This window comes from Bombina bombina, chromosome 4 (assembly GCF_027579735.1).
Source record: "Bombina bombina isolate aBomBom1 chromosome 4, aBomBom1.pri, whole genome shotgun sequence".
NCBI classification, from domain to species: Eukaryota; Metazoa; Chordata; class Amphibia; order Anura; family Bombinatoridae; genus Bombina; species Bombina bombina.
The window spans coordinates 833,884,450-833,898,748 of NC_069502.1; the positions used below are offsets into that span (position 1 = coordinate 833,884,450).

Here is a 14,299-nt window from a genome sequence, read left to right on the forward strand (position 1 = left end):
CATGCTGTTTAACACCACATACTCTTTACCACCCCCGGGGAGATGCTACTAGTTACAGTGGCAAAGAGAATGACTGGGGGGGCGGAGCCCGAGGGGAGCTATATGGACAGCTTTGCTGTGTGCTCTCTTTGCCACTTCCTGTAGGGATTGAGAATATCCCACAAGTAAGGATGAAGCCGTGGACCGGATACACCAATGTAGGAGAAATATATGTAAAATAAACTATATTAGTGAACATATGCGAATAAACATTTCTGGAATGTCTAGAAATTAATTGTTATCAAATGTATTATAATGTTGTAAAAATATTTAGTGCTCTTAAATTGATGTCCACATAACATTTCAGTAATAAAATGACTTCAGTCAGAAAACTACATTTTATAACTATTGCTTGTGTGCACAAAATAAACCAAGGTATGAGGTCTCAGACAGTTATCACTTTTAGTCTTTTTAAGAATCTAATTTGAAAATAAAATGTATGTTCCTTTGACGCAAATAAAATGTAAGTAAATGTTAGATATCTGACAAATTTCTACAAAACAAAGAGGCAGCCCAAAAATCCAGAAGCCAGTAATTTTGTAGTGGCTACATGATGACTTAACCCTTGATTTCCCAAAGGACTGAACACCAGTTTCAGGAAATCATGTATTATTTAGAAGAAAAATTAAAATGAGTACCTGGGTTGTAAATATAAAAGGTAAAACAATACTATATATCTAACATTTTTAAATGTACTTCTAATGCACACGTACCCTCTGCAGTGCGGTGTCATATGATAACTTAAGTCTTGCTAATGATCTATAGCACACAGCAAACAATAAATGTCACAGAAACATTGCTGGTACACAGTTTAAACTCGTCCATAGAGGCGCCTACCAACCAGTAAAAAGGAGACTTACTTAGATGTTTAGGACTAAGCTAGCACAGTTGACAAATAACAAGGTAGTTCTTTGAAAAATGTGGTTATAATGCTATTTATGTTTGCACAATTGTATGAGAAACTTGTAGGTTACTTTAGTGGGAGTTCCACAGTCAGACACGACACACACATACACTCACCTGTACCCTGCGTCCCTCAGACACATCACACACATACACTCACATGTACCCTGCGTTCCACAGACAAGTCACACATGTACACTCACCTGTATTTACATTGTCACATATTTCCTGCTCTGCAGTTTCAGGCATATTACTTAGCCACTGATCTTCTGTTTGTTCCGTGTTACATGAAATCTTAGCATCTTTTACACCTGGAAAAAAAGGAAATTTATTCTTACCTGATAAAATTGTTTCTTTTAAGATACGATGAGTCCACGGATTTCATCCTTACTTGTGGGATATCGCCTCCTGGTCAGCAGGAGGAGGCAAAGAGCACCACAGCAGAGCTGTATATATAGCTCCTCCCTTCCCTCCCACTCCAGTCATTCGACTGAAGTTAGGAGGAGAAAGGAAAAGCCAAGGTGCAGAGGTGACTGAAGTTTAACAAAATTAAAGACCTGTCTCAGAAAAACAGGGTGGGCCGTGGACTCATCGTATCTTAAAAGAAACAAATTTATCAAGTAAGAATAAATTTCCTTTTCTTTTAAAAGATACGATGAGTCCACGGATTTCATCCTTACTTGTGGGATGCAATACCAAAGCTATAGTACACGGATGAAAAGGGAGGGACAAGACAGGGAACCTAAACGGAAGGCACCACTGCTTGAAGAACTTTTCTCCCAAAAACAGCCTCCGACGAGGCAAAAGTATCAAATATATAAAATTTGGAAAAAGTGTGAAGAGACGACCAAGTTGCAGCTTTGCAAATCTGTTCAACAGAAGCATCATTTTTGAATGCCCATGAGGAAGCCACAGCCCTAGTGGAATGAGCAGTAATTCGCTCAGGAGGCTGCTGTCCAGCAGTTTCATATGCAAAACGGATGATACTCTTCAGTCAAAATGAGAGAGAGGTAGCCGTAGCTTTTTGACCCGTACGGTTCCCAGAAAACACAACAAACAGACGATTGACGAAAATCCTTATTTGCCTGTAAGTAAAACTTCAAAGCACGGACCACGTCCAAATTATGTAACAGCCGTTCCTTCTTAGAAGAAGGATTAGGACACAAGGAAGGAACGACAATTTCCTGATAAATATTCTTATTTGAAACAACCTTAGGAAGAAAACCGGGCTTGGTTCGTAACACCACCTTATCCGAATGGAAAATAAGATAAGGAGAATCACATTGTAATGCCGAAAGCTCAGATACTCTTCGAGCAGAAGAAATAGCAACCACAAATAAAACTTTCCAAGATAATAACTTAATATCAATGGAATGCATAGGTTCAAACGGAACCCCCTGAAGAACTTTAAGAACTAAATTCAAACCCCAAGGAGGAGCAATTGGTCTGAATACAGGCCTGATTCTAGTCAGAGCCTGACAAAAAGATTGGACGTCTGGAACATCAGCCAGATGCTTGTGTAACAAATTAGACAAAGCAGAAATCTGTCCTTTTAAGGAACTTGCTGACAACCCTTTCTCCAAATCTTCTTGGATAAAAGACAAAATCCTGGGAATCCTAACCCTACTCCAAGAGTAGCCCTTGGATTCACACCAATAAAGATATTTACACCATATCTTATGGTAAATTTTCCTAGTAACAGGCTTACGTGCCTGAATCAATCTATCACCGAATCAGAAAACCCTCGCTTAGATAAAATTAAGCATTCAATCTCCAAGCAGTTAGCAGCAGAGAAACTAGATTTGGATGATGGAAGGTTCCCTGAATGAGAAGATCTTTCCTCAATGGAAGCTTCCATGGTGGCTGAGATGACATGTCCACCAGATCGGCATACCAAGTCCTGCGAGGCCACGCAGGAGCAATGAGCATCACTGATGCCCTCTCCTGTTTGACTCGAGCAATCACCCGGGGAAGGAGAGAAAATGGAGGGAACACATAAGCTAGGCTGAAAGACCAAGGCACTGCCAAGGCATCTATCAGCTCGGCCTGGGGATCCCTGGACCTGTATCTCGGAAGCTTGGCATTCTGACGAGATGCCATAAGATAAGGCCTGCCCCATCTGAGAATCAGGTTGGTAAATACCTCCGGATGGAGTTCCCATTCCCCCGGATGAAATGTCTGTCTGCTTAGAAAATCCGCTTCCCAGTTTTCCACACCTGGGATGTGGATCGCCGACCGATAAAAAGAGTGAGACTCCGCCCACTGAATTATCTTGGCTGCTTCTGGCATCGCTAAGGAACTCCTTGTTTCTCCCTGATAATTGATGTAAGCTACAGTCATAATGTTGTCCGAATGGAATCTGATGAATTTTGCCGAAGCCAAATGAGGCCAAGCCTGAAGCACATTGAATATTGCTCTCAACTCTAGGATATTGATGGGAAGTAGAGACTCCGTTCGAGTCCATACACCCTGAGCCCTCAGGGAGTTCCAGACTGCTCCCCATCCTATCAGGCTGGCGTCCGTTATCACTATCACCCATGAGGGTCTGCGAAAGCATGTCCCCTGGGATAGATGATCCAGCGACAACCACCATAGAAGAGAGTCCCTTGTCTCCTGATCTAGATGTATTTGAGGAGATAAATTTGAATAATCTCCACTGTCTGAGCATGCTCAGTTGCAGAGGTCTGAGATGAAAACGAGCAAACGGAATGATGTACATTGCCACTACCATCAATCCAATTGCCTCTGAAGGGTTCGGCATGTATTCAGAATCTTTAACTTTCTGACTTCCGTCAAAAAGATTTTCATGGATAGAGAGTCGATTAGAGTTCCCAAGAAAGGAACCCTTGTCTGTGGAACTAGCAAACTCTTTTCCAGATTCACTTTCCACCCGTGAGTCCTCAGAAAGGACAGAACAATGTCGGTATGGGACTTTGTTGGTAAGACGATGCCTGGATCAGAATATCGTCCAGATAAGGCGCCACTGCAATGCCCCGCGGTCTTAGAACCGCCAGTAGAGACCCCAGAACCTTTGTGAAAATTCTGGGTGCCGTGGCCAGACCGAAAGGATGGGCCACAAACTGAAAATGTTTGTCCAAAAAGGCAAACCTCAGGAACTTGTGATGATCTCTGTGGATAGGAGACGCAGGGTCTCCTTCTGTCGCTCCTTTGAAGACTATACTGCTCTATGTGGCGTCTCTGCTCTATGTGGCGCCTCTGTTTTTCCTTTTTAGGTCTTCTGTGAATCGGTATTTGTGTAAAGAGAGCAGCCTTTCACTGACAATTACTGCACTCCCCTTCTGGTCTCAAGTGCACCTCCTGTGAGGATTCCTTTATCCTCTTTTGTTCATATTCTCTGTGGATAGGAACATGAAGATATGCATCCTTTACATCCACAGTAGTCATAAATTGACCCTCCTGGATCAATGGAAGAATGGTCCGAATAGTTTCCATCTTGAAGGATGGAACTCTGAGGAACTTGTTTAGACTTTTGAGGTCTAAAATAGGTCGGAACATTCCCTCTTTTTTGGGAACTACAAAGAGATTTGAATAAAACCCCTGTCCCTGTATCGGAATGGGACATATTACTCCCATGGAAGAGAGGTCTCCTACATGGGGGCAGACTCTCTCTCTTTATCTGGTCTGCAGATAATCGAGAAAGAAGAAACCTTCCTCTGGGAGAAGAATTTCTGAACTCCAACTGATATCCCTGAGACACAATTTCCAGTGTCCAGTGATCCTGAACATTTCTTATCCAGGCCTGGACGAAGAGAGAGAGTCTGCCCCCGACAAGATCCGGTCCCGGATCGGGGGCCGACCCTTAATGCTGAGTTGGTAGCAGCAGCAGGCTTCTTGGACTATTTACCCTTGTTCCAAGACTGGTTGGGTCTCCAAGTGGACTTGGTTTGTGAATAATTCCCTTCCTGTTTGGCAGAAGAGGGAGATGACCCTTGCCTCCCGTTATGTCAGAAATAATTTCCTTCAAGTCAGGCCCAAACAGGGTCTTCCCCTTGTAAGGAATAGCCAAAAGCTTAGACTTGGATGACACATCCGCAGACCAAGACTTTAACCATAAAGCCCTACTGTCAGGATTTTTTTCCCTGTTGTGTTTGCCATGTGCTGCTGGCAGCCATTTTACTCACCTCTCTTCCTGACTATGGTGAATTGTGGGGGATGCTGCTCACTTCCTGCACTTCCTTTTATGGCCAATCTGGTGTGCATCATCCATGTGAGACAGGATGCAGTCTCAGAATTGTGATGTCATCACTTATTATTTAAAGGGCCTCTATTCAGTATGCTTTGCCTTTGCATTGTCTCAGACCTGTTTGTGAGAGTTCCTGTGTATTACCTGGCTGCCTGACGTCCTTCCTGGTTCCTTATCCCTGGCTTGTTCCTGACTCTGCTGTTTTCCTTGTTCCTGATTCCGGCTCGTCTGACTACTTGCTTTGGCTCCTGGCTCGGCTCGTCTGACTACCAGCTCTGGTTTTGACTCCTGGCTTGTTATTTGACTTGTGGACTTTTTATTATTTTTTGCTATTAATAAAGGTGTGATTATTTTTGCACTTCTCGTCTCAGTCTGATTGCTGGCACCCTGACACTTACGTGCTAAGATGGCAAAGCCCGAACTCTTAGCCGCCAATTTAGTAATCTGCAGAGAAGCATCCGTAATAAACAAATTAGCTAATTTAAGAGCTTTAATCTGACCCTATATCTCTTCCAAAGGAGTTTCTGTCTTAAGAGACTCTTCTAGAGCATCAAACCAATAAGGGGCCGCACTGGTCACTGTAACAATGCAGGCCGCCGGTTGCAAAAGGAATCCCTGGTGAACGTAAATCTTCTTAAGGAGACCCTCCAACTTCTTATCCATAGGGTCCTTGAAAGCACAACTATCCTTGATAGGAATAGTAGTCTGTTTGGCCAGGGTAGAAATGGCTCCCTCTACTTTAGGGACCGTCTGCCAAGAATCCCTAATAGCGTCGGCTATAGGATACATCTTTTTAAATACGGGTGAAGGAGAGAAGGGAATGCCTGGTCTCTCCCATTCTTTCGCAATAATCTCTGAAGTTCTCTTAGGAACAGGAAATACATCTGAGTAAGAAGGAACTTCCAAGTATCTGTCTAACTTACTCAATTTCTCTGGCGGAACCACTATTGAGTCACAGTCATCCAGAGTAACAAACACCTCCCTCAGTAATAAACGGAGGTGATCAAGCTTAAACCTGAAGGAAACCACATCAGGATCAGTCAAGGGCAAAGCACTCCCTGATTCAGAAAGTTCACCCTCAGAGAGTACCTCCATACTCTCCAACTCAGAACCCCGGGAGGGTACATCCGCAATCGCCATCATAGTATCAGAGGCAGTATTGACTACATAGTTGTCCCTTCTTGTACGCTTGCAGTGCGATATGGGAATACTGGATAAGGCATCAGAAAGTGTAGAGGACATCACTGCAGCAATGTCTTTTAATGTAAATGCTGCATACACTGGTGAAATACATGGCACCTCTTGCATGGGCGTTAAGGGCTGTGACGCTTGGGGAGAAAGCTGCGGCATACCTTGCATCTCATCTATAGACTCTTGAGAAGCATCCACCTTAGGCAAAGGTTTATCAAAAAATATTTGGTCTCTATAATGTAAGGCCCTCTCACAATATGAAGGACAAAAAGGAACTGGAGGTTCCACAGTGGCATCCAAACACATAGAGCATGTTACAGTCTGGATATCAGCTGAATCCATACTAACAGAAAAAATTATTGGTCTTGACTCTTAAATAAATTCACAATTTTATGGCCAAAATGTACAAAAAAATATTAATGTAGCTAAAGGCTTGTCAGTATAATATGATCCTGACAAGACACTGTCTCTTTAAAAAGTAAAATGACAAACAATTTTTCTGATGCACAGAAATCCGTTAACCGAACTTCTCAAAACAATTTGACTAACAGCACCTCGCCTCAACAGCTCTGCTGAGGCGCCTAATTGCCCCCACGGTTTACCGACCACTCCTAGGCACAATCCGGAACTTAGCCAACAACACCTAAGACCGCTTGCTTTAATTTGCAAACCATGCGGTCGAGGCGTCACTCACGATGTCTCCTGAACAGCCGGTGACTTCCGGAAAGAGAAGAATGCTGCGCGGCTATTAGCAAAGCGTGCCAAAGCAAGACCCCGCCCATCGTGGGCATTGCACCTAAAATGATACTAAACCATCGGAAAAAAATAAAATAAAAAATGAACAAACACAGCCGTAAACCGGAGTCCATTAACCAGATTCCGGTAACATACTCCCAGCGTCTGCCCCAAGCACACTTGACAGTGACCTGCAGGGAAGCCCAGCCCAGTAAAAATACATCGTTAAACATTACCAGTGTTTCTAGGTCTGCATTAATAAAGGCCAGCACTATCTGATAATACATATATTCGTGTCGGTTGACATAGTTCCCATGAGAACCCACACACTCTGTAAATAGGAAAGCCCTTTCCAGGAGCCCATAGTCCCCAACAGATTAGAAGTGTACAGCCAATTCTGAAATATTGTCAAAAAGCCCCAGAAAATAAAAGACTGCACTTACCTCTATGCTGAGCGACAGCATGACAAGTCTCACAGTATCAAGAGGTCTTCTCCCTCCTGCAGCTCTGTGAACACAGAAGGGCCTTAGTTAATATCTGCTAAGACCATCAACAGAAGGGCAGCACTAGTATGGGAGGCACAGTGAGAGTGAATCACACCAGTTCCCATTGCTTTAAAGCCACCTGTAGCTCTACTTTAGAGGCTGACAAGGAATATGGCTACACCCTATAGTAAAATAGCACTCACTGGTACCATTTTAAAAATAATAAACTCTTGATTGAAGAATCTAAACTAACACCTCACTTTACCTCTTCACTAACACAGGCAAAGAGAATTACTGGAGTGGGAGGGAAGGGAGAAGCTATATATACAGCTCTGCTGTGGTGCTCTTTGCCTCCTCCTGCTGACCAGGAGGCGATATCCCACAAGTAAGGATGAAATCCGTTGACTCATCGTATCTTTTAAAAGAAAAATAATTAATCAATAAATCCATATTTACCTGTTCTCTATTTAAAAATTAGTTTAGTGTGATATATTGTGTAATTTAAGTTAAATACACCTGAGCCTTTATCACTAGCAGTCACATCTGGATGAAACAAACCATATAATGACATTAGCACAACAGTAAATACAATCTGTGTACAGTAAAGGGAGTTAGCTGGGAATCAGTTACTTTACTTGTTAAAAATACAGCCTCATTGTAACCAATCAGAATTCCCATATGAGACGTATTACAGGGTTCTGTGAGGTTTTGAAAATAAATAATTTTCTCATTGGTTAATAAAACCTCCCTATAGCCCATTTAATTATCTTGACATGCATTGCCTGTGTGAGAGAGAGTACCACAGTGCTATGATAGAGACATCAGATATATAAAGGGATTAATATAGTTCAAGACAAAGGCATTTTCCATTTATTTAATAAAGGAGTAAAAGGAATAGAAATAATGGCTGTTAGTAAGTTTAACCTTTTCACTGAAGCAGTTTTCAGTCTTTTGCATTCATTGTATTTAGAATTCAGCCCTACATAAGTTATATCACAATCACCACAAATAGCCACAGGTGAGTTTTTATCCATGTGTTCTATTGAGGGGGAATAGGGACTCTAAAAGTTAGACACATCACACATTTACACACTCACCTGTGCTCAGTTTCCCACAGACATGTCACACACATACACTCACCTGTGCCCTGCATCCCTCAGACACATAACACATGTACACTCACCTGTGCCCTGTATCCCTCAGGCACATCACACATGTACACTCACCTGTGCCCTGTATCCCTCAGACACATCACACATGTACACTCACCTGTACCCTGTATCCCTCAGACACATAACACATGTATACTCACCTGTGCCCTGTATCCCTCAGACACATCACACACGTACACTCACCTGTGCCCTATATCCCTCAGACATATCACACACATACACTCACCTGTGCCCTGTATCCCTCAGACACATCACACACGTACACTCACCTGTGCCCTGTATCCCTCAGACACATCACACACATACACTCACCTGTGCCCTGTATCCCTCAGACACATCACACATGTACACTCACCTGTGCCCTGTATTCCTCAGACACATGACACATGTACACTCACCTGTGCCCTGTATCCCTCAGGCACATCACACATGTACACTCACCTGTGCCCTGTATCCCTCAGACACATCACACATGTACACTCACCTGTGCCCTGTATCCCTCAGACATATCACACATTTCTTTCATGTAATTGGCAAGAGTCCATGAGCTAGTGACGTATGGGATATACATTACTACCAGGAGGGGCAAAGTTTCCCAAACCTCAAAATGCCTATAAATACACCCCCCACCACACCCACAATTCAGTTTTTACAAACTTTGCCTCCTATGGAGGGGGTGAAGTAAGTTTGTGCTAGATTTCTACGTTGATATGCGCTTCGCAGCATGTTGAAGTCCGGTTCCTCTCAGAGTGCAGTGAATGACAGAGGGATGTGAAGGGAGTATTACCTATTGAATACAATGGTCATCCTAACGGGGATCTATTTCATAAGTTCTTTGTTATCGGAGATTCATCTCCTACCTCCCTTTTCAGATCGACGATATACTCTTATATACCATTACCTCTGCTGATTCTCGTTTCAGTACTGGTTTTGCTATCTACTTTATGTAGATGAGTGTCTTTTGGTAAGTATATTTTCTTTTATTTAAGACACTCTCAGCTATGGTTTGGCATTTTATATGTAAAGTTCTAAATATATGTTTGTACTTATATTTGCCATGATTCAGGTTAATCAGTATATTTCCTTCTTTCAGACTGTCAGTTTCATTTTGGGAAATGCATAAAAAAAAAAAATCTTACCTGAAAATTTTCAAATTGACTCTCTTTTCTAAATTGCGGGCCGTTGGGCTCGCGGGAGCGCAAAATGCTATAATTTATTGCGTTATTCTTGGCGCAAGACTTTTTTGGCGCGAGAATTACGTTTGTTGACTTAATTTCGTAATTTCCGGCGTCTTAGTTGGCGCCGAGAGTTTTCATGTAGTTGCGTCATCTATGACGCTCGTGTTTGTTGCAGATGTTCTTGGCGCCAAAAAATATTTTGTCAGTTGTGGGCGTCATACTTGGCGCCAGATTTTTGACATTATTTAAGTCCTTATTTCATTTTGCTTCTGGTTTCCAGAGGCTTATTTTGCTTGCATTATTTTCCATTCCTGAAACTGTCATATAAGGAAATTGATCATTTTGCTTTATATGTTATTTTTTCTTTTACATATTGCAAGATGTCTCAATCTGACCCTGTCTCAGAATCTACTACTGGAATCCTGCTGCCTTATGTCGGTTCTACCAAAGCTAAGTGCATTTGTTGTAAACTTGTGCTAACTGATCCTCCGACTGTAGTTTGTGTTAGTTGTCATGTTAAACTTTCAAATGCAGACAATATTTCCATTAGTAGTAATCCATTACCTGTTGTTGTTCTGTCAACATCTAATGTTCAGGATATTCCTGTTAATGTGAGAGAATTTGTTTCTAATTCCATTCAAAAGGCTCTGTCTGTTATACCACCTTCTAATAAACGTAAAAGGTCTTTTAAAACTTCTCATAAATTTGATGAATTTTTAAATGACTGACAGCATTCTGATTTATTTATCTCTGATGAGGATCTATCTTGTTCAGAAGATTCTGCCTCAGATATTGACACTGACAAATCTTCATACTTATTTAAAATGGAGTATATTCGTTCCTTATTAAAAGAGGTGTTGATTGCATAAGATATGGAGATGACTAGTCCTCTTGATATTAAAACCAGTAAACGTTTAAATTCAGTTGTTTAAACCTCGTGTAGTTATTCCAGAGGTTTTTCCAGTTCCTGATGCTATTTCAGATGTAATTTCTAGGGAATGGAATAGACTGGGTACTTCTTTTACTCCTTCTTCAAAGGTTTAAGAAACTGTATCCTTTGCCTACTGATAGATTGGAGTTTTGGGAAAAGAGCCCCAAAGTTGATGCCATTCCTATGGCAGATAGTACTTCTTTTAAAGATCCTTTAGATAGGAAACTTGAATCTTATCTAAGGAAGGCTTATTTATGTTCAGGTCATCTTCTTAGGCCTGCTATTTCTTTGGCTGATGTTGCTGCTGCTTCAACTTTTTGGTTGGAAACTTTAGCTCAACAAGTACCAGATCATAATGTGTATAGCATTGTTAAGCTAATTCAACATGCTAATAATTTCATTTGTGATGCCATTTTTTATATCATTAGAATTGATGTCAGATATACGTCTTTAGCTATTTTAGCTAGAAGAGCTTTATCGCTTAAATCTTGGAATGCTAATATGACTTCTAAATCAACGTTGCTATCTCTATCTTTCCAAGGTAATAAATTATTTGGTTCTCAGTTGGATTCTATTATTTCAACTCTCACTGGGGGGAAGGGAGCTTTTTTGCCTCAGGATAAAAAATCTAAGGGTAAATTTAGGGCTGCTAATCGTTTTCGTTCCTTTCATCAAAATAAGGAACAGAAACCTGACCCTTACCCTAAGGGAAGGGTTTCCAATTGGAAGCCTTCTCCAGTCTGGAATAAATCCAAGCCATTTAAAAAATCAAAATCAGCCCCCAAGTCCGCATGAAGGTGCGGCCCTCATTCCAGCGCAGCTGGTAGGGGGCAGACTAAGATTTTACAAGGATGTTTGGATCAATTCAATCCAAAATCATTGGATTCAGAACATTGTTTCTCAAGGGAATAGGTTTCAAAGTAAGACCGCCTGTGAGAAGTTTCTTTCTCTCACACATTCCAGCTAACCCAGTAAAGGTTCAAGCTTTCCTGAAGTGTGTTTCAGACCTGGAGTTATCTGGGGTAATTGTGACAGTTCCTTTTCAGGAACAGGGTCTGGGGTTTTATTCAAATCTGTTCATTGTTCCAAAGAAGGAGAATTCTTTCAGACCAGTTCTGGATCTAAAAAATTTGAATCGTTATGTAAGAATACCAACATTCAAGATGGTGACTATAAGGACTATTCTGCCTTTTGTTCAGCAAGGGCATTATATGTCCACAATAGACTTACAGGATGCATATCTTCATATTCCAATTAATCCAGATCACTATCAGTTCCTGAGATTCTCTTTTCTAGACAAGCATTACCAATTTGTTGCTCTTCCTTTTGGCCTTGCAACAGCTCCAAGGATCTTTTCAAAGGTTCTCGGTGCCCTACTCTCAGTAATCAGAAAGTGGGGTATTGCAGTGTTTCCTTATTTGGACGATATCTTAGTACTTGCTCAGTCTTTACATTCTGCAGAATCTCACACAAATCAACTAGTGTTGTTTCTTCAAAGACATGGTTGGAGGATCAATTTACCAAAAAGTTCCTTGATTCCTCAGACAAGGGTAACCTTTTTAGGATTCCAAATAGATTCAGTATCCATGACTTTGTCTCTAACAGACAAGAGACGTCTGAAATTGGTTTAAGCTTGTCGGAACCTTTAGTTTCAATCATTCCCTTCAGTAGCTATGTGCATGGAGGTTTTAGGTCTCATGACTGCAGCATCGGACGCGATCCCCTTTGCTCGTTTTCACATGAGACCTCCTCAGCTTTGTATCCTGTGCCAATGGTGCAGGGTTTATACAAAGATATCACAGTTAATATCCTTAAATCCCAATATTCGACTATCTCTGACTTGGTGGTTAGATCACCATCGTTTAGTTCAAGGGTCCTCTTTTGCTTGTCCAGCCTGGACTGTGATCACAACAGATGTGAGTCTTTCAGGTTGGGGAGCTGTTTGGGGATCTCTGACAGCGCAAGGGGTTTTGAAATCTCAAGAGGCGAGATTACCAATCAATATTTTGGAACTCTGTGCGATTCTCAGAGCTCTTCTGTTTTGGCCTCTTCTGAAGAGAGAACCGTTTATTTGTTTTCAGACAGACAATGTCACAACCGTGGCGTATGTTAATCATCAAGGTGGGACTCACAGTCTTCAAGCTATGAAAGAAGTATCTCGGATACTTGCATGGGCGGAATCCAGCTCCTGTCTAATTTCTGCTGTCCATATCCCAGGTATAGACAATTGGGAAGCGGATTAGCTCAGTCGCCAGACTTTACATCCGGGAGAGTGGTCTCTTCACCCAGATCTGTTTTTTCAGATTATTCAGATGTGGGGGCTTCCAGAAATAGATCTGATGGCTTCTCATCTAAACAAGAAACTTCCCAGGTATCTGTCCAGGTCCAGGGATCCTCAGGCGGAAGCAGTGGATGCGTTGACACTTCCTTGGAGTTATCTACCTGCTTATATCTTTCCACCTCTAGTTCTTCCAAGAGTGATTTCAAAAATCATAATGGAGGGTTCATGTGTACTGCTGGTGGCTCCAGCATGGCCACACAGGTTTTGGTATGCGGATCTTGTTCGGATGTCCAGTTGCCAACATTGGCCACTTCCGTTAAGGCCAGATCTTCTATCTCAAGGCCCATTTTTCCATCAGGATCTCTAATCATTAAATTTGAAGGTATGGAGATTGAACGCTAAGTGCTTAGTCATAGAGGCTTCTCTGACTCAGTGATTAATACTATGTTGCAGGCTCGTAAATCTGTGTCTAGAAAGATTTATTATCGAGTTTGGAAGACTTACATTTCATGGTGTTCTTCTCATAAATTCTCTTGGCATTCTTTTAGAATTCCTAGAATTTTACAGTTTCTTCAGGATGGTTTAGATAAGGGTTTGTCTGCAAGTTCCTTGAAAGGACAAATCTCTGCTCTTTCTGTTCTGTTCCACAGAAAAATTGCTAATTTTCCTGATATTCATTGTTTTGTAAAAGGCTTTGGTTCGTATCAAGCCTGCCATTAAGTCAATCTCTCCTCCTTGGAGTATTAATTTGGATTTTAAGGCTTTACAGGCTCCTCCGTTTGATCCTATGCATTCTCTGGACATTAAATTACTTTCTTGGAAAGTATTGTTCCTTTTGGCTCTCTCTTCTGCTAGAAGAGTTTCTGAATTATCTGCTCTTTCTTGTGAATCTCCTTTTCTGATTTTTCATCAGGATAAGGCGGTTTTGCGGACTTCATTTAAATTTTTACCTAAAGTTGTGAATTCCAACAACATTAGTAGAGAAATTGTTGTCCCTTCGTGGTGTCCTAATCCTAAGAATTCTCTGGAGAGATCTTTACATTCTTTGGATGTGGTAAGAGCTTTGAAATATTATGTTGAAGCTACTAAAGATTTCAGAAAGACTTCTAGTCTATTTGTTATCTTTTCTGGTTCTAGGAAAGGTCAGAAGGCTTCTGCCATTTCTTTGGCATCTTGGTTA

At 41.5% G+C, this 14,299-nt stretch overlaps 1 protein-coding gene across 1 annotated transcript in view; it reads right to left on the bottom strand.

Moving 5' to 3' along the window:
* LOC128657947 (gastrula zinc finger protein XlCGF26.1-like) overlaps positions 1-14,299 on the bottom strand; it is a 220,209-nt gene that overhangs the window by 115,202 nt on the left and 90,708 nt on the right. Inside the window, exon 6 of the mRNA XM_053712372.1 lies at positions 1,146-1,253. Coding sequence (XP_053568347.1) covers positions 1,146-1,253 — 108 coding nt within the window. The remainder of the gene's footprint in view (positions 1-1,145; positions 1,254-14,299) is intronic.